This window comes from Leptonychotes weddellii, chromosome 1 (assembly GCF_054177405.1).
Source record: "Leptonychotes weddellii isolate Sample4059 chromosome 1, ASM5417740v2, whole genome shotgun sequence".
NCBI classification, from domain to species: domain Eukaryota; kingdom Metazoa; phylum Chordata; class Mammalia; order Carnivora; family Phocidae; genus Leptonychotes; species Leptonychotes weddellii.
Window position 1 is genome coordinate 133,329,256 of NC_138369.1, and position 21,503 is coordinate 133,350,758.

General features: G+C 33.3%; 1 protein-coding gene and 1 non-coding gene across 2 annotated transcripts in view; both read right to left on the reverse strand.

Annotated features, from left to right (window-relative positions):
- The window catches only part of STXBP5L (syntaxin binding protein 5L), a 341,807-nt gene that overhangs the window by 204,241 nt on the left and 116,063 nt on the right, over positions 1 to 21,503 (reverse strand). Inside the window, exons 6-7 of the mRNA XM_081815272.1 lie at positions 18,523 to 18,657; positions 11,854 to 11,917 (exon numbers count right to left, since the gene is read on the reverse strand). Coding sequence (XP_081671398.1) covers positions 11,854 to 11,917; positions 18,523 to 18,657 — 199 coding nt within the window. The remainder of the gene's footprint in view (positions 1 to 11,853; positions 11,918 to 18,522; positions 18,658 to 21,503) is intronic.
- On the reverse strand, positions 9,725 to 9,827 carry LOC115940487 (U6 spliceosomal RNA). The gene has a single exon (XR_004075231.1). It is a non-coding gene; the product is annotated as a U6 spliceosomal RNA (small nuclear RNA).

Here is a 21,503-nt window from a genome sequence, read left to right on the forward strand (position 1 = left end):
GGTAAGGGGGCCTGCAAAGCAGCTTGGACTTAGTGAAGAGCCCTTTCATCTCTAGGTCCCACTTAAAACCAGCAGACTTTTTGGATAATCTTAAAAAATGATTTGAAACAGTAATTTTGAAGACATTGTATACCATTATCTAAATCCAAAACCATCAAATGATATGGCACTTTCTTAGCAAAGAGAAGTACAAAAGCTTATGTTTTACCTTAGAGGAGATACCCCTGCATGCCCCAGACCATTAAACTCTCAAAATCATCACATATAAGACAAGGTTCTAGATCTTTATGGAATCTTCCCACACTCTGACACGAATCTTGTTAGCTACAGAGGTACTTGCCCCTTTTTGCTCACCAGATCCAATTAGTATTATATAATAAAGAAAATGAACTATCTATCTATCTATCCTTTCTAAAGAATGTCAAGACAATCAAGTTTCCTTAGAACTATGACAGAATATAAAAAATAACATAGTCCTGGGAAAAAATTATGAAGTTATACTGCTTTCCCTTTCTATAAAAGCTTTTGATCTTCTCTGCTGATATACTGAGAAAAAAGAGTTCACTAAACAATTGTTTATCAGGAGACAGCCTGATATTGGTCTGCACCTGTAGAAGTATCAACAGCAAAGCAGCTGTCATTGGGGCAATCACTTGGTTAATTTTACAGTGGTCTACCAACACCAAGATCAATCCATCTTGTTTTATGCAGAGCCCAGACAATGGAATTCAACAAGGATCTACTATTGCATCATTCAAGTCTAATTGTGCTAATCTCTGCAACTCCCCCAGAAATACATCCTGGCTTTTGTTTATAATCATGGCAAGGAGAGACAAGTTTTAGGAGTTTCCATTTGTCTCTTCCAATTGTAATGGCTCTAATTCCAATGTCAGAAAACCAGTAAGAGAATTATGCCAGCTTCTGTGCATATCTATACAGATTATACAATTGTGGTGTAAAATAACTGGGTGAGTCTGAATACCCATTGGACCTACTATGAGATACACTTGGGTCAAAACATCATTTATCATCTAGTTACAAAGTTCCATATGCCATGACTCTAACTGGAGGATCACGCTTTTTGGATCTTTTGGTATTAATGACTGCTCCAACCCTATAGTTAACAGTACTAGAAAAGTAAACAGTTACTTCTGCAAATGACCACAGATGCTTCCATAACTACTATATGTACTTATGGAAGCACTTCAGGGTCCTTTCTCAGAGGCAACTGGCCTCTCCCTTTCTATCAGTGGGCTCTAGATTTGTGAGCTGGCTTATACCTGGAAACCTGATGAAGTGCTGTGAATTTCCTCTTTGGTGGTCAATGTCAAGAGCTGATTTTTTTTTCTGATTATGCAAATCAAACAACATCCCAGTCAGCTGCTCACCTAATTTTGCTCCTAGAAACAGCATGATACATTAGCTATTACCATAGATTTCTGCATTGCCATCCAGGCTTACTGCTTGTTATGGTAATTATGTTCATATTGCCAGATGGTCGAATATTACCATCTGGCCTCTACCAATCCATGATATTTAATCCCCATAGATACTACGGAGCCTGGATCTCTGCCATCATCTCTTACTGTCAACAAAAGCCAAAAAAGGGACAACCCCTACCAAACTTCTCAAATATACGTGTACTCATCTTTCCCGAGCACTCCTTATTAGGTTAAGTGAAGACAATGTCCTTAAGAACCCTCACCAGGAGGTGAGGTGCCAGGACGAATATAATATATTCATTTTAATGTTTTCATCTTCCTGTTTTCTGACCCCTTCTTTAATACTGTACCAAAAAATCCTAGCCTCTGTACTTTATTTACCATATACCTTTGTTAAGTCCATCTTCAAGGGGCCATCCCAACAAATGATTAGGACCAGATCCAGGTGTCCTTTCTCAAAGCATTGTCTCAAATTATGGTTGAGTGCCCCCATGTAAATGAACTCTCCTCTACGTAACCCATATGATCAAACCCTTAAAAAGCATTCTTAAACACTTGATGTACTGTTAGTATTATCCAGGTCCTAAATTCATTTGATGAGGAGAGGGTTCCCATGTAGTGCCTATTTCTTCCTGGAGGAAAACTTACACTTATATTTTAGGCTGTGCTTAAATCTGAGATCTGATTCTGGTTATTGGCCTGGCAGTAATGGAATTGAAGGTTGATCTTGTGAGGGTAAATAAACACCATCAGGCAAGAAAACTACCTCATTTCATTGGTCATTTACAGTCTTCTAGAAAAGGAGAAACCATTCTCTGGAAATATTGTAAGAGGTACTTCTGCTGGCCAGGAAGTTTCAAGGAAATTGGAGAGGGTGGGTTTTACAATATTTTCAGGCTTATGTACACAAATTTCTGTATCTCAGGTTTAGTGGTTAAATAATGTCCCCGCAGAGTCTCAAAATGTGCCCTTATTTGGAAATTGAGTCTTTACAGATGTAATTTGTTAAGAATTTTGAGATAAGGTGTGCCTGGCTGGCTCAGTCAGTGAAGCATGAGACTTCTGATCTCAGGGTTGTAAGTTTGAGCCCCACGTTGGGTGGAGAGATTACTTAAAAATAAAATCTTAAAAAAATAATTTTGAGCTGAAATCATGCTTGATTTAGGATAGGCCCTAAAACCAATGACTGGGGTCCTTGTAAAAAAAGAGAGGACACAGAGACATAGAGAAGAAGGTCATGCGAAGACAGAGGAAGACTGGAGTTATGCTGCCAGAAAACAAAGGACATTAGGAGCCACCAGAACCTGAAGAGGCAAGGAAGGAGTCTCTCCTAGAGCCTTGAGAGGGAGAATGGCCTGACAAAGATCTTGATTTTGGACTTCCGGCCTCCAAACAGAAATAATAAATTTCTGTTGTTTAAAGTCACCCAGTATATAGAATTTTGTTATGGCCATGCTAGGAATTGAATATACCAGGAGTCAGGGTCACATGCTTGTCTTATCAGGGCTTTGACTTTAACAAATAAGACCTATCAAACTATGTATTTATCTCTTTATAAACAGGCCTATTTTTAGCACAGTCTGCCCTGGAGCTGCAGGAAGAGTTCCTTTAAAGCTTCCTTAAAGAGCCTCTGACATGCCTTAAATCAGTAATTAACTGTTCTGAGTTAATCATATTATTTTCATACAGTCTCCAGTGATTTGGTAAGCAAAATAATGCCCACCAAATATGTCTATGCCCTAATATAAATATATTAAATAATATAACATATTACCTTAAATGACAAAAAAAAAAAAAAAGACTTCTCAGTTGTAATTAAGATTTGTTGGGATGAGGAGAGTATCCTGGATTATCCGGGTAGGCCCAATCAAATCACATGAGTCCCTAAGAGTGGAGAACCTCTCCCAGCTATGGTTAAAAAGAGATGCTATGTTATCTTTAAAGATGGAGGAAGGGAGTTACAAACCTAGAAATGTGTACAGTTTATAAAAGCTGAAAAAGGCAAGAAAATAGATTCTCCTCTAGAGCTACCAGACAGGAGTGAAACCCTGTCAAAAATCTTGATTTTTAGCTCAGTCAGACCTGTATTGGACTTCTGGCCTACAAAACTGTAAGATAATACATTTGTGTTGTTTCAAACTACTAAATTTGTTATAATTTGTATCAGAATAGAAAATAATACAAGTGGCATCAAAGGAAGCTGTTTTTTTCCATCATCATTAAAATCACCATTGCCCTTTATCAGTTAAACACCATAGTACTTGATCTCTAATTGTCTTACCTTTCCATCAGTTCCTTGCCCAATTAATCATAGGAGGTTATTTAAGTAATTGTGATGTCACTGCATGATAGTACCACTTCACTCGGCACCTTCGATGGGCTCTTTAATTTTAAATAGGAGACAATTCAAGTCCAAAGTCCCATCCTGAGGGTCTACAATCTAGGAGTCAGCAAACTTCTTTTGTAAAGGGCTAGATAGTAAATATTTTAGGCTTTGCAGGTTTTATAGCTCTGTCACAACTGCTTGGCTTTGTTGTTGTAGTTAGAAAGCAGCCGCAGACAGTATGTTAATGGTGAACATGACTGTGTCCCAATAAACCATTTCACAAAAACAGGCATCAAGCCAGATTTATGCCATTGGCTGTAGTTTCCAATCTCTCAACTAAAACAATTCTGATAACTATTATCTTAACCAGGGTTCTGTAGAAAACAGGCTGAGGCTAGGCTTAGATGCTAATGTTTCACAGAGAAGTGCAATCTCAGGGCTGTAATAATAAAGGAAAAGTGAAGTAAAGCAAAGAAGTAAAAGTAAGATGATATATCATCATACTAATCAGTATTTCATAAGGAAAAGCAAAAGATGCACAGCCAGTCAGTTAACAGGTGTATCTGCTTGGCCTTGCTGGATGTCTCTAACAGCTTATGTGGAAAAACCATAATTCAGAATAGCCCAACCATAGGGAGGAAGGAAAGGAGAATTTTATTTCTTGTCAATATTGGTCAAGGTTTTCTCTATGGTAAATTAACACCCCCTCACTTCAGAGTTGTATCATTTGACCCCTTTGGGAGCCACTGAAGAAGCCAGATCTCATGCCTTATAGTATGGCACATTATCTGAATCCAGAATTAAAGGGTGGAGTTTAGACTTGGCATAGCCAGTCAACTTAAGGAAATGGTACTGTATGAAGCTGATTAATCCTGCCAAAACTGAGATGAAGCAAACAGTTAAGAATTTGGGAGACAAACAAGGCTGAGAGAATTCAAGGAGATATATACAATATTATGTCCAATATAGGTACCTCTCAGTAGAAGAGCACCCTCTTCAATTTGATATACTTATGCACAGTTTCTTTAGTAAATGTTATCTTAGGGGATGGTCTATTTTCTAATTCCTTGATACTATGCTGTTTTAGTATAAATCTTAACATAAGTAATTTGTTCCTTCTTTCACTTCACCACCAAACCTCCATGAAAATTTGTCTTTTCCAAGTTGAATTTATACCAGAAATGTAAAATTTTTAAAATGAGAAAATCCATTAACATTTCAACAAATTAACAAATTAAGGAATAGTCATTTCTAGTGTAAGTATCTGAGAGTCAGCTTTTTGGATTGTAATATATGTGCCTGACATTAAGCTTTTGATTGCTGAGGCATCCTCTCTTCAGACATCCATCTTGAATAAATACATTGTCAGCTACATTATTAGATAAAAAGCGAGGCTGCCCCACCCATGAAGTTCCCCTTTGACAATGTGATTGACAGCTTACTTTTGCCTTCCCATACTTTAATTCTGCTCTAATGTTTTAAATTCACAAATAAAGTGAACATGTGAAACCCTAGGCACCCCACTCTCAACCCCAATAAAAGCAGAACCCCAGGTCCATGTACTCTATCTCACTCTTTCTCTACCCATGACTTCACTGAGTGGCCTCAAACATGTTGTGTACCCTCTAAGACTTGTGAATAATAAACTTTGTTTTTCAAAGTTCCCTGATGGTTGTTGCTGAGGTGCATCGTGGCCATTATAAGAACCAAGAGGCTGGTCAAACCACAGCACTGGCTCTGAAAAAGGGAAATGTCTATGGGGGCTGGCCTAAGGCCCAACTGAGTGTCCCCAAGTATTTCTAGACCATAGCATCATTAACAGTAGGCTGAGATTAGCACAAAACATATCTCAATACATGTAGAAAAGCATTCAATAAAATTCAACACTATAATTTAAAACTCTTAGAATATTGGAAATAGGTGGAAACTTTTTAACTTCATTAAAGCATTCAACCAACAACCTGTAGCAAACATCTTAATGTTGAAATCTTGGGAGACATTTTGTTTGCAGTTGGAAATAAAAGAAAGTTCCCATTAAAACCATTTATATTCAACACTGCACTGGATTCCTATCCAACAAAACAAATATATATATAAAAATATATAAATTTAGAAAGGAAGAAACAAAATTTGTCTACATTTTCTATACTTTTATACATAGACTATTCCAGATAATCCAAGAACAGCTTTTATAAACAGAACATTTGGTGATGCAAGGAATACAAAATAACAAAATCAATATTTTATACACTAAAATTAATTAAAATTAAAATTTAAGAAAATTAATTCACAGGATCAATAAAAACTATAAAGTACTTAGAATTAAGCTAACAAAAGATATGTAAGAATTTTGTGCAAAAAGTTACAAAGCTATATAGAAAAAGGTAAGAAAACCAAAGGAAACATATCATGTTTATAGATGGAACATTAGTATCTTAATGAAGTAAATTTTTTTTTTTAAAGATTTTATTTATTTATTTGAGAGAGAGAATGAGACAGAGAGCATGAGAGAGGGGAGGGTCAGAGGGAGAAGCAGACTCCCTGCCGAGCCGGGAGCCCGATGCGGGACTCGATCCAGGGACTCCAGGATCATGACCTGAGCCGAAGGCAGCCGCTTAACCAACTGAGCCACCCGGGCGCCCCGAAGTAAATTTTTTCTAATCAGTATGTCTAAGTTTCAAACAAAATTTCAGGAGGGATTTACATAGAATTTGATAAACTGATTCTAAAATGTATATAGTACTATAGATAATCAGAAAAAGCCAAGATGGAGAAGGGAGAAGGGGCAGGCCTAACAGATAACAAGATATTTTCTGCAACTTTTATTAGTTATTTCTAATAAAATATAGTAAAAGTACAATAGTAAATAAATATATCAATGCAACAGAGGAAAAAGTCCAGAAAAAGACGCATCCAAATATGGGAACTGATATATGCGTGAGATGTTCTTATACATCAGTGGTAACTGAAATGACTATTCAATAAATGAATTATTTATATGTAAAACATAAGTATCCCTTATCTCAAACCAACATAAAATAAATTTTATTTAGGTTAAAATCTAATTATGAAATGGAAAGCCTTAAAACTGATTTTTTTTTAAAAAAAGGATTATATTTTACCTCAGGAAGAAATGATTTACTGAATAAGAAACAAAATGCAAGAATCAAATGAAAAGACTGATAAAGTTGAATAAAAAACTTCTATGTGTCAAAAGGCTATTGATGGAAAAACTAGCCTACAAGAAGTCAAATGATTTATTCAAGATTATATGCTAATAAGTAGTAGAGCCACAATTCAAACATATAGTCTTCTGACTCTAATACTAATTTATTTTGCATTCCTTTTAATTTTTAATTACATAATTAACACATTATATTCTTTCATAAAAATTTGAACACAAAGGAAATAATACCTTTGATCATTTTCCCCAGTTCCAATTTCCAGTATCCTCCCCAGATTTGTACATATACTTTTAGGACTTTTTTCTTGGGTATTTGAATATATAATAAAAATACAAATGCATTTTCAAGTGGTTTTATAGTGTGCTTATTGTTCTGCAACTTTTCTTTTAAAAATCGTGGCTTAAAGAACTTTCCATATCAGTACAGCATTCTACTGTGTGAATATATTAGCATTCATTTATCCAGTTTTCTATTAATTGAACTTTAGGCTGTTTTCAGGATTTTGCCCCTTGGTCATATAAATAGGATGGACATCTGAAATGAATTTTCTAAATCATAATGAATATATGTTTTAAATGGTGATAATGCCAAATTGCTTATACTGGTATATATACCTACTACTACAGTATCTAGATATCCATTTCTCAATTATTAATATTTTCCATTCATATTATTATTTTTAATATTTTGCCAGTCTGATGTGGAAAAAATGGGATAATGCATTTCCCTAGTAATTATTAGAGAGGCCATTTCCTCCTCTCAGCAGCCAAACTCTGCTCTCTAGAGGTAAGAGGCAACCACATTTTCAACTCTTATAATCGTCTTTTCTAGTAGACTTACTCCCATATTTCTAAATATGTTTATATTGCCATTTCTTGATATATTAATTAGACGTTATCTATTGATTTCCTATTAAGAGAGATGAGGATTTAGTACCAGTTCCTATATATTTTGCATGTTTATTATTTGCCTACTATATATGTAAGCAAATATCTTGTCTGTCCCTTATCATGATTGTCTTGTTATGGTATATTCCTTAAAGCTTTCAGGTTTTATGTCTTGCCCAAGGATGTCCCTACTTCACAGTAAAAACCCATTTCCTATAGTTTCTTCTAAAACTTTCTGAGTTGTGATTTTAACATTTACATATTTTCTCCATCTGGAATTTATTTCTGTGAATGGTGTAAGGTAGGTTACTTTTTTTCAAAATGGTTAGCCAATTGTTCAACACCATTTATTCAATAGTTTATTATGTCCTAAAACATCTTCTCTAAAATATCCAAAAATTACATCAAATGTCTGAACCATTTCTGGAATATCCATTTAGATCTATTGGTCATTTTGTATCCCCTTGTTCCAATATCACAATGTACTACATTTCTTTTTAATGATAGCTAAATTATGGAAAGAACCCAAATGTCCATCGACCAGTGAATGAATAAAGATTACACACACACACACACACACACACACACACAATGGAATATTACTCAGCCAAGAAAAGAATGAGATCTTGCCATTTGCAATGACATGGATGAAACTAGAGAGTATTATAAGTGAAATGTCAGTCAGAGAAAGACAAATACTATATGATTTCACTCACATGTGGAATTTAAGAAACAAAACAGATGAACAGAGGGCGGGGCAGAAAAAAAGAGAGGAAAACCAGAAAACAGATTCTTAACTATAGAGAACAAACTAAAGGTTACTAGAAGGGAGGTGGGTGGGGAATGGGTTAAATGGGTGATGGGTACTAAGGAGGGCACTTGCTGTGATAAGTACTGGGTGTTGTATGTAAGTGATGAATTACTAAATACTATACCTGAAACTAATATTACACTGTTGACTAACTGGAATTTAAATAAAAACTTGAAGAAAAAAAATAATAAAATAAAAAATGTCAAAATATTTTCCCTTTTCAAAATTTATAGTTTCTAATTTTATTTTTCTTCTTTTTATATACAGCTTATATTACTTTCAGGTGTACAATATGTATAATTCAACAATTCTATACATTATTCAGTGCTCATCAAGATAAGTGTGTTCTTGATCCCATTTATCTATTTCAACCCTCTCCCCAACCTCCTCCTCTCTGGCAACAAGAGATTTGTTCTCTATAATCAAGAGTCTGGTTTTTTGCTTGTCTCTTTTTATCTTTGTTCATTTGTTTTGTTTCTTAAATTCCACATATGAGTCAAATCATATGGTATCTGTCTTTCTCTTATTTCACTTATTTCACCCTCCAGATCCATCCATATTGTTGCAAATGACAAGATCTCATTCTTTTTTTTTATGGATGAGCAATATTCCATTGTGTATATATACCACATCTTCTTCATCCATTCATCTGTGGATGGACACATGGGTTGCTACTATATGCTGGCTATTGTAAATAATGCTGCAATAAATACAGGAGTGCATATATCTTTTCAAATGGGTGTTTTTGGTTTTCGGATAAATGTCCAATAGTGTGATTATTAGATCATATGGTATTTCCATTTTTTATTTTTTGAGGAGCTTCTATACTATTTTTCATAGGGGCTTTACCAATATGCATTCCCACCAACAGTGCATAAAGCTGGAGGCATCATAATCCCAGAATTCAAGATACACTATGAAGCTGTAGTAAAACAGTATGATACTGGCACAAGAACAGACACATAGATCAATGAACAGAATAGAGAGTCCAGAAATAAACCCATGCTTATATGGTCAATTAATCTATGATAAAGGAGGCAATAATACACAATGGTGAAAAGACAGTCTCTTCAACAAATGGTGCTGGGAAAACTAATTTGACTGTCATTCTTGCCCAGGGGCCATGCTAATTTTCTCTGTATCATTCCAATTTTAGTATATGTGCTGCCAAAGCAAGTGCTGGGAAAACTAAATGGCTACATGCAAAAGAATGAAACTGGACCACTTTCTTACACTATACACAAAAATAAACTCAAAATGGACTAAAGACCTAAATGTGAGACCTGAAACCATAAAACTCTTAGAAGAAAACAGTAATTTCTTTGACATCAGCTATCGAAATATTTTTCTAGATGTTTCTTCAGGCAAGGAAAACAAAAGCAAAATTAAGCTATTGGTACTACACCAAAATAAAAAGCTTTTGTACAAAGGCACCTGGGTGGCTCAGTCCATTAGTTTCCTTCAGCTCAGGTCATGATCTCATGGGTCATCAGATCCAGCCAGGGTGGGGCTCTGCACTCATCGGGGAGTCTGCTTAAAAGATTCTCTCCCTCTGCCCCTCCTTCCCACTCATACTCATGCTCCCTCTCTCTCAAATAAATAGGTAAATCTTTTTTTTTAAAAAAGATTTTATTTATTTGAGAGAGAGAGACAGAGAGCTCAAGCAGGGAGGGGTAGAGGGAGAAGCAGACTCCCCCCTGAGCAGGGAGCCTGACGACATGGGGCTCCATCCCAGGATCCTGGGATTATGACCTGAGCCGAAGGCAGATGCTTAACAGACTGAGCCATCCAGGCGCCCCATAAATAAATAAATCTTAAAAAAAAAAAAAGCTTTTGTAAGGTAAATAAAAACATTAACAAAACAAAAAGGCTACCTACTGAAGATATTTGCAAATAATATATCCAATAATGGGTTAATATCCAAAATATATTAAGAACTGATACACCACCAAAAAAACCAAATAATCCAATTAAAAAATGGGCAAAAGACATGAATAGACATTTTTCCAAAGAAGACATATAGATGAAACACACATGAAAAGATGCTCAACATCACTCATAATCAGGGAAATGCAAATCAAAACCATAATGAGATGTCACATTACACCTGTCAGAATGGTTAAAATCAAAAACACAAGAAATAACAAGTGTTGGTGAGGATGTGGAGAAAAACATTTTCTTTTTCTTAAGAATTTTATTTTATTTTTTTAAAGATTTTATTTATTTATTCATGAAAGACAAAGAGAGAGAGAGAGATGTAGAGGCAGAGAGAGAAGCAGACTCTCCGAGGAGCAGGAAGCCCGATTCTGGACTTGATCCCAGGACTCTGGGATCATGACCTGAGCCAAAGGCAGACGCTTAACTGACTGAGCAACCCAGGCGCCATTTTCTTAAGAATTTTAGAATCATTTCTTTAAAAATAAGTAAATTCTGATGACACCTGATTGGAATAACACTGTATTTATGGATCAATTTGAAGAAATCCAGTTTTCTTTCTATTACCATTAGGCAGACTTGACTTTCAGGCTCAATATTTATTAGGCAAATTCAGTTTTTATCATTTAAAAATAAAGAAGCAAACCTATACTAACTAATTTACTCAGGTGTTTTCTATGGTACTTAGCTAAAAAATAAATTCTTGAAGAGGCCATATTTATGATGAAAGTGATGCTTTAGATCTTTTCATATTATCAACTTTGTTTCCTTATCATCAAAAGAAAATTATGAATAAACAAAATGAATAAGGATTATTTCTGTAACCTCAGAACATTTTCTATATAATTACCTATTTATAAAATCAAAATTGGCTAATTTATGATTATTTAGTATTGGCCATTTATCATTACCAAAACTGAATATCAGAAGCCAATGATTAATGATATTGATAAACATATTGTTAAGTTCCAGCATAGAATATTTGAAAATTCAAGTTGTTCCACATATTCCATAACTTCCTCAAAATTGTAGAATTAAATACCAACTTTAGCTCTAGGTGAAAATAAAGACTTAATTTGGGACCATTACTAGTGTGAATAATTCATTTATTCATTATTTGTTCATTCATTCATTCAACATTATAATTTTAGAAAACACTGAATGCTTTGAACTGTGCTACAAGTTAGGTACAAAGTAATAGTAAGAAACACCTTCATTCAAGAATGAGGAAAATAAATGCAAGAATAATGGTATTTGTAATACTCACTTTCCCTTCGTCTCTTGGGCTATCACTTAAATGTACAACTGGACCTGGATGAGTCTTTGTGGATCTGTTAAATCAATTCAAAATAGTAATTAAAAAATAGTAATTAAAAAATAAAAATTAAAACACCTTACCATTATAGACTGGAACAAAGAAATTACTCTGGAATACACTCCCAATATTCTCAGGTTTAAACTTAGATTCATTTGAGTTTTGGTTGTTTTTCTTTAAGACCACTTTTCTTTCTCTTATTAACTCTATTAGAGGAAGTGTAATTTTTTTTTTTAAATCAGGTTTAAGAGCATAGATCCACATAACAACAGGATTCTTCATTTCTATAGCATAAAAATTATATACTTGAAGAGATAATATTAATAATGAAAGGGATGCTTTAGATCTTTCACGTTATCAACTTTGTTTCTTCATTATCAAAGAAAAATTATGAATAGTCAAGATGAATTATGTCTTTTCATCAAATTATGAATTTATGCATTGGTATTTATATGTTTGTTGCCAGATCTAAGCCTCTGAAAATTTGAAATTGAACTTATACAGACAAAGAAAACTTACACGGCCACAAAGCTAATACTATAAGCCTGTTTCAGCCAAATTGCAAAGTACGTAACTGACTTACAACTTTCTTTGACATAAAACCTCTGATTTTGCTCCTAAGAAAAGTATAATAGCTCCTTTGATTTACAAAGAAATTCTCTCTAGTGCTAGCCAACTTACAGAAAACTGGGGAAACCTAGTTTGCTAGTTATGTCTCATTTATTTGGTTATCCAGGGTAATCAATAACAGCTAACTATGTGTCTAAGTGCATATTGTTAAAAAGACCTGTACTCTGTAAATCTGACTTTAAAAATATTCTACTCTGATATCTGGCATGTTTCTTTTATATTTCCTACTTTGACATATTGTTGAATATGATTATGTCATGTTTAAATACAATATGGCCTGATATGACCATAGATTTATTATTGGTCATTTTCTACATCTTTTCTTCAACAGTCTAATTATGCCAGATTAATCCTATGATTATATTGACATAGTTTTAATTTATTTCTTTTTAAAATATAATTTATTTCTTATGCATACATGAAAACCGTCAAAGATTCTTCACAAAATAGTAAAGAAGAATACATTTTAAAACTTTTTGGGATCAGATAAAAGTGACAAATTAACTTCAGGTTTCCCAGATACTGACTCCCCACCATGACTCAGAGGAATAAATACAGACTTATTAGATATTTTGTTATCAGTTTTATCCTAAATTTTCTTATCTAAAAATGGAGATAGTAGTACTGATCCTACTCATTACAAGGATTAGAATATTTATATATAGCACCTAATATAATGCCAAAACATAGTAAGTACTCAATGAATAGTATGTGTTATGACTGTTGTAATCACTGGAATAATTGGAAACTAGAGTTATTATCTGCATTCTAAATGCAATGTTTTATTAGAGTAAGGTGCCTCTCATAGGGAACAGTGTCCTTCAATTATCCTTTGGAAACTAATAATATCCAATAACCTACAAATTCCTGTTTCTTGGGTATGATTGGAACAACAAATACCAAAGTGTACTCCATGATAAACTAATGAATATATAAGGTATTTCACATAAAGAGTGTTCCATATCAAAAAAGTTTGGGAAACCCTGAATTAAAGTTAAATATTTTTTTCTTCTACAAAGGTTCTTAGAGCCATAATATGCAAGTGAATACTGAAATCTTCAATATTTTCCCAAAGTACTATCCCATAGAATTATTTCTCATTGACCATATTAAGGGAATCACTGAAATATACTTTGAGAAACACTAGTTAGACCATATGCAAGACTCTTCCATTTAGATTCTCAGAGTTTGTAAAACACTCAAGTTCAGAAAATAATTTGGCATTAAACTTCAGTTATTTGTATTGACTTTTTCAGACTATAGAAGATATATTATTTCTTGTAAAAAAATTTCCAAACTTAGAAGATACTAATAGTCAAAAGAAAAAAATCTCTCATATTATTTTACTGCCTGAAGATAATGACTACTAACATTTGGATACATTTTTTATAACTTTTCCCCTGACATTATACTTCCAAAAACCATCAAACATTCCTTGAAAGACTTATGGCCATCAGAAATTGACTTAAAAAATAAAAAAGCATTGGTGTACACTCTGGATTCTGTAATTCCTACAAAAATTACTTTAGATAGAATTATCAATGAAATTAAAATCATATAATATCCATCTAAATAATGCCCAATAATTCTTCTAGTTATCCCTATTTATCTCTCTTCCTCTCATTTACCATCATGGCTTCTTTAGTTTCTTTTATGGGCCTTCTTTCTCTTCCTATATCTTAAATATTGATATTCCTTTGTATTCTATCCTGGTCTGTCATTTATTCTCATATAATATATGGTCATGAATTCAAGAGCACACAGGAGCCAGGCAGGTATTGCAAATGAAGCAAACAGGCTGAATGAGAACTGTACCAAACTGGATAGCACATTATCCACCTACAAAAGGAAGGTTGTTACTCAGTTCCAGCTGATTACTGACTGCCAGGCAAGAATACCGAACTAGAATTGTCTCATTATGAATTTTCATGAAAATCTGGAAATCCAAATTTTTATTTCTACTTGCCAATTTTCAAATATTAGAATTCAGAACATATTTAAATACTCTGATAGCCAAACAAAACAGATATCTGTGAGTCAGAATTGGTTGACTGTCTGCTAGGTTGCTACCTGTTTTCTATACACTCTTCATGCACAATCTCATCTTTTCAATGATCATAAATTCTTGTTTTTTTAACTGTTCAAATTCTTATGCTTTTTCTTTTATTTATTTATTTATTTATTTATTTATTTATTATGTTATGTTAATCACCATACTCTATCTCATTACCTTCAGATCCATATATCCCACTTCCTACCATTTTCCCATACCGATTCCATTTGAATGTCTTATAAACAGTACAACTCAACCTACCTAAAATTGAGTTCATTACTTTTTTTCTCAACCTACTCAATCTCCTGCTTTCTTTCACTAAATGACACCCTTATCTACATAGTTGCTCAAGCTCTAACAACTGGGGGTCACTCTTAATTCTTCTCTATTGTTATATTTTCCCATAATACCCAAGTGTTGCCTCTTCTATCTTCTATGTATTTAATTATGTCAGCTTATCTCCACTCCTAAATCAATGATAATGTTTACCAAGAATAGTCTTCTCTCTTTAATCATTTCTCTATACCTGCCTTCAGAGTAGTCTTCCTAAATGTAAATTTGATCAAGTCAATTCTCTGCTTAAAACCCTTCAAAATCCAGCTCCTGGACTTTAAGTCCAAACTTCTCAAACTGGCCTACAAGGCCTTTCATATTATATACCCTGATTACCTCTCCTCAACCTTTATCTTTTATCATATTCTCTTTCAGGTATTCCAACCACCTAAACTACTTAAAATTCCTGTGCAGGGAACAAAACTCTCTCACATTCCATCTTTAAATCTTCTATCCCCTCTTCCTAAAACACCCCCACCCCCTCTCCCAAGTCTTCCCTCAACTAACTAAAATTCTCATGCTTCGGATCTCAACATAGATGTAATTTCCTTCACAGATACTTCTTTGAGACCACATGTTAGGTGTCCTTCTTATGGAATTGCCACATTTTATTTCCAATATATTATAATTGCCTTTTTAATTAATCTCATTAGACTGAAAGCCCCAAGAGGACAGTAACTATGTCTTCCTAGTTCATAGTTGTTTCCAGTATCTAGCATACCATAGTGCACAATAAATATGTTTGAGTGATTGTTAAACACAAGTCTTACACTTATGATTTAATAATCAATTTCACACTCAAACATTAGTCATATGTAGAAAAAATAGGTTATATTTTTTAAAAAGCTAGGGCTGCCCTGCAGAAACATCTATTTCTATAGTATAACCTGGAATAGATTTTCCCATAGAAAAAAATTTTTAACGTCCATTTAGTTCTATGCTACTATTTTATGAGGTGTTCTACAAACATCACTGTTTCTAAGGAAAATGTGTTCCAGTTTCCAAATAATCAATATATATACTTTGGGAACACAAACTATAATTATGAGAACTGCCTAAAATTATAATTAAGAGACTTCACTAATAATAGAAACAAACTGAAAATAACATTGAATAAAAAGTATTTCAGGGCGCCTGGGTGGCTCAGTCGTTAAGTGTCTGCCTTCAGCTCAGGTCATGATCTCAGGGTTCTGGGATCGAGCCCCGCATTGGGCTCCCTGCTCAGCGGGGAGCCTGCTTCTTCCTCTCCTACTCCCTCTGCTTGTGTTCCCTCTCTCGCTGTGTTTCTGTCAAATAAATAAATAAAATCTTAAAAAAATAAAAATAAAAAAAATAAAATATAAAAAGTATTTCAAGTAGGAACTTAAATTGAAATAATTTCACATATCTCTTAAAGACAATTCTGCATTTGCCATACTTAGAAAATGTATTGTTAAAATCTGTGTGTAAAATTCTATTAATGAAATGACTCTTTTAAATAAATATTTTATTACTGTCCCATACACTCGACACATATTAACAGGAAGCGGCATGCATTTTCTAATGTATCTCAATAGGTAGAGAACAATTAAAAGACAGTTCTAGGAGACTGGCAGTTGGCATTTAAAATTATATAGATCACAATGGATCTATAATTCCATGTAATACACTTTTAGAAAACTGGTCTAAGTAAACCAAGAAATATTCAGGAGGTGATATTGTCTAATAATAATTTCTAGAGGATATTTCAGAACATTTTCAGAGGCATGTACAACTCTCTAACAGATCAGATTTATATAAATGGTAGCTTCTATTCTTATGCTGTATCAAATCAAATTCTTATGCTGTATTCTTATGCTGTAAGAACATACTATGAAAAATAAAAGTGCTTTATTTTACTTTAGTTTCTCTTAATTTTACCCTCTTTTTAGTTTTTAAATTCATCATTAATCCTGAAATCATAAAGTTTAGACTATATAAATACATAGAGGTAAAGTATAGGTTACTAATTCAGGTAGTATTAATTTCAACTATGAAAAGTATTTGTTAAGTAAATGAATATGTTAAGTAAAGTATAGGTTACTAATTCAGGTAGTATTAATTTCAACTATGAAAAGTATTTGTTAAGTAAAAGTGGTGAAATACTGGATCTATTTAGATAATGAACTTCTTAATTAGCAGCATTCAACTGAAAACAAATAATACATATATCACTATTTGTACTAATATTAAATTTGTATAAATATTCTATAATTCAATCTCTCAAGTTTATTTACATTTTTGTCAATATCCTAAGAAAATTATGAAAGCAAGCATTAAGTTCAGCCCTATTTACCACTTTTATAGAAATCAGGTTATAGTGGTAAAACTTTTCCCAATAGCTACAGAATTAAATAATTTTTGGGGAGACATAATTCTATGTTTTTAAAATACACATATAGAACATTAAAACATGTATCAGTAAAATAGCGCATACTAATTATAATTGTAAATGAAAGCTCTAAGTCAATATTAGTGTGTAACTATCATACTAGTTCTTCAATAATGTCATCAGTCATTTAGTAGCCACTCTGTGGAAAGCACCAAAATAAGCCAAGTTTAAAGAAAAATAAAGGAGCAGTGAACAAAGATTTTGCCCTGGGGCAGTTCTTAATCTAATCAGGGAAGAAGAATTATCAATAACAAAAGAGACCCATTAGGACATAATACAAAAGGAATATTGTAACAAGAATATAATTAGTAACAACTTTCCTATACATACAGGCACACTGAAACATTAAAAATAGGGAATAGTAGATTTATTATAAAGACCAGACTCAAGCCTCATTTAAATAGATTGTTTTAATCAGAGTTCTGGAGAATAATTATGTAACTCAGAATATATATATGAAAATGAGCCAGCCTCAAGTTAAACATATCTTATTAAGGACCTAATATGCACGGAGCATAAACATTTATTAAAGAAAATTTGTTTTTCTGATTAACACAGTGACCAGGAGAATTATTCGTTTACATACAAAAAGATGGCTTGGAATTCCATTACGTCTTATATGTGCATAAACTTAAGTATCAGCGCCAAAGTCAAAGTGGTAATTACCACTAACCACATATCCAAATAGCTGTATTATGTCACAACATAAAAAATATTGATAAGTTAATTCTCTTTAGAACCCTGAATAATATGTTAGTCAGGCAAGTGAAGAATGAGCTACCAGCAATAAAAAATATGTGAACTTATCATGATTATTTTTACCTAAAACTAAATGTGATCACAATCCACTTGCCATTCCCATTGGAAGTGGCTATACTAAGAACGGCTACAAAAAAAGATGATTTCCATTTATGACTTTTAGAATAAGGCTTAGTATTTTATCATCAAATTTTACATACATAACCCTTAATTATTCAGAAACCCGTAAGTATTCGGGAAGTCTAAAATTAGAATATGTTAATATTACAATATTTTTAGAAGTCTTTACAGTTTTAAATTATTTTAGCTAAACTTTTCACTCAAATTAATCATAAATTAGCTATAAATGTTTCAAATAACTCTGTAATTTGACATGCTTTACATAACCATATGAAATACTCAAGCCAAATAAAGTGGTATTTAAGTTCAAACTTACAGCTCAATTGCCTTGTTCCACATGATAACATATCCAGAAAGAATGAAAGATTCAATATTTACAATATGTGTATTTCCTCTTTCTGTTCCAACATAGAGCCATTTACTCTGGAAAGGTAGATGACAGTAAGTAATTCTGAAAGAAAGAAAATTACAATTAAAATATCTAAATTTTATGTTTGGTCAGCATTATATTTTCCTTATATTTATTAGGTAGTGATAGCTATATAAACAACAAAATTTACTATACACTCAAGTAGCATTTAGGTATTAGTAGAGGGTAGAGGATAAATAACAAGAGTATACCATTAAAAACAATAATGATAATAATAACCACTAATAAATAATTGTCTACCATGGGCATTAACATATATTGTTACTAATTCTTTCCAGAATTAGAGCACTCCAAGATAGATATATAATTCTATTTTATGAAGAGGAAACTGAGGCCAAGAACTTTTATTTTTACTTTCATTGGACTGACAGCTAGTAAGTGGCAAAACCAGGATTCAAATCCATTCCTGTTTGGTTGCAAAATTAGCAAATTTCTACACTGGTGGTTTTTCTTTGGTAATATTCACTTCAAATAGAAATTAGGTACATGTGAAACATACATTTCATAGTTATCATAGAAATTGTAGCTTTTTTTATATAAGATCATAAATTATTTACTTTTTATTCAGATGGTTGGCATCTTAGTAGTATAAAGAAAGCTTATAAGATCAGGGATCTACTCTACTATTCCTTCATTTTTTTTTTTTTGTTCTGCCTTTATTTGCACAATGGGCCTTCTGACCAATTCTGGGAAATTATTCTATAGCCAAAGAAACCATGATTCCTATAAATGAAATCTGGGAATTTACCAGAATCTTCTATTCACCGAGTATGACTCTTTTTAGTTTTGCCTACTCCCACTCCTTTTAAATGCTCATAAAGAAAGGGGGGGGGGGAGATAAGTTCACAGTTATCCCTTGCCAGAACCTGTTATTGAATCATATTTGCTAGAATTTATTCAGAAAAAGAGCTGGTAAATTGTTAGAAGAGGAGGACAGAATTCTGATGCCAGGCAGACAGACCAATATGGGGAAAAAAAGGGGGGGAACATAAATGGTAAATTCCCAACAAAATTCCACCTTGTACCTCTTTTTATATAAGAGTGAACATCCAGTCTGTCGAATTTATATTCTCATTCTGGTTCATTGAATTATTCAATAGTCTACCTTTCTAAACCAAACTTCATTTATTCAAAAGTATTCTGCTGAAAGCCCCTTGCACATTACAACAAAAAAACTAGAAATCCTGATATTACTTAATGCACTTACAGTTAATTGAAGATCTAATTAAAGTGTGACCTATATGGTGTTGGACAATTCTGATTAAAACCTAAAGTCTAGGATCGCTGTTGCCAAGGGATATTTAATAATGTCCCACAGGAAATAACTTGATAGTCATGTTTCTAGGCCATGAAGCATCTATTTTCAATTCAGTGTAAGTAGAAAAAGGAAACTCATTTTAAACAGGATTTAAGATCACCTTTTCTGAATCACAAAAAGAGTAGAAAAAAACACTAGTCCCAATAAAGTAGACAAAAATTTAGGAGTTCAGGTAGAAAAAGAGCAAACTTCAATATGACATAGTCATTTCCAAGGTTGAGAAGAAAAGTCTAAAAATTGCCAGGTTTCAGTAATGAGACCTGAAGCAAGAGGCAGAATTCCAATAAAGACAATCTTTACAAGGGAATGATGAAATACATGAAAAAGATCCAAATAGGATTAGAAGCTGTATCAAATAGAAATGGAAGGAAAACTTCCAAACTCTTTTTATGAGGCCAGCATTACCTTGATCCCCAAACCAGACAAAGACCCCTTTAAAAAGGAGAACTACAAACTGAGGGTTCTAGAGGGGAGGGGGGTGGGGGGATGGGTTAGCCTGGTGATGGGTATTAAAGTGGGCACATACTGCATGGAGCACTGGGTGTTATATGCAAACAATGAATCATAGAACACTACATCAAAAACTCATGATGTAATGTATGGTGATTGACATAACATAATAAAATAAATTAAAAAAAAAAAAGGAGAACTACAAACCAATATCCCTGATAAAATGGATGCAAAAATTCTCACCAAAATACTAGCCAATAGGATCCAACAGTACATTAAAAGGATTATTCACCATGAACAAATGGGATTTATTCCTGGGCTGCAAGGGTGGTTCAACATCCACAATCAATTAATACATTAATAAAAGAAAGAACAAGAGCCATATGATCCTCTCAATAGATGCAGAAAAAGCATTTGTCAAAGTACAGCATCCTTTCTTGATTAAAACTCTTCACAGTGTAGGGATAGAGGGTACATACCTCAATATCATAAAAGTCACCTATGGAAATCCCACAGTGAATATCATTCTCAATGGGGAAAATCTGAGAGCTTTCCCCCTAAGGTCAGGAATGGCAGGGATGTCCACTATCACCACTGCAGTTCAACATAGTACTAGAAGGCATAGCCTCAGCAATCAGACAACAAAAAGAAATAAAAGGCATCTGAATCATCAAGAAGAAGTGAAACTCTCACTCTTTGCAGATGATATGACACTTTATATGGAAAACCCAAAAGACTCCACCCCAAAACTGCTAGAACTCAAAAAGGAATTCAGTAAAGTGGCAGGATATAAAATCAAAGCACAGAAATCAGTTGCATTTGTATACACCAACAACAAGACAGAAGAAAGAGAAATTAAGGAGTCGATCCCATTTACAATTGCATCCAAAACTATAAGATACCTAGGAATAAATCTAACCAAAGAGGCAAAGAATCTGTACTCAGAAAATTATAAAATACTCATGAAAGAAATTGAGGAAGACACAAAGAAATGGAAAAATGTCCCATGCTCATGGATTGGAAGAACAAATATTGTGAAAATGTCTATGCTACCTAGAGCAATCTACATATTTAATGCAATCCCTATCAAAATACCATC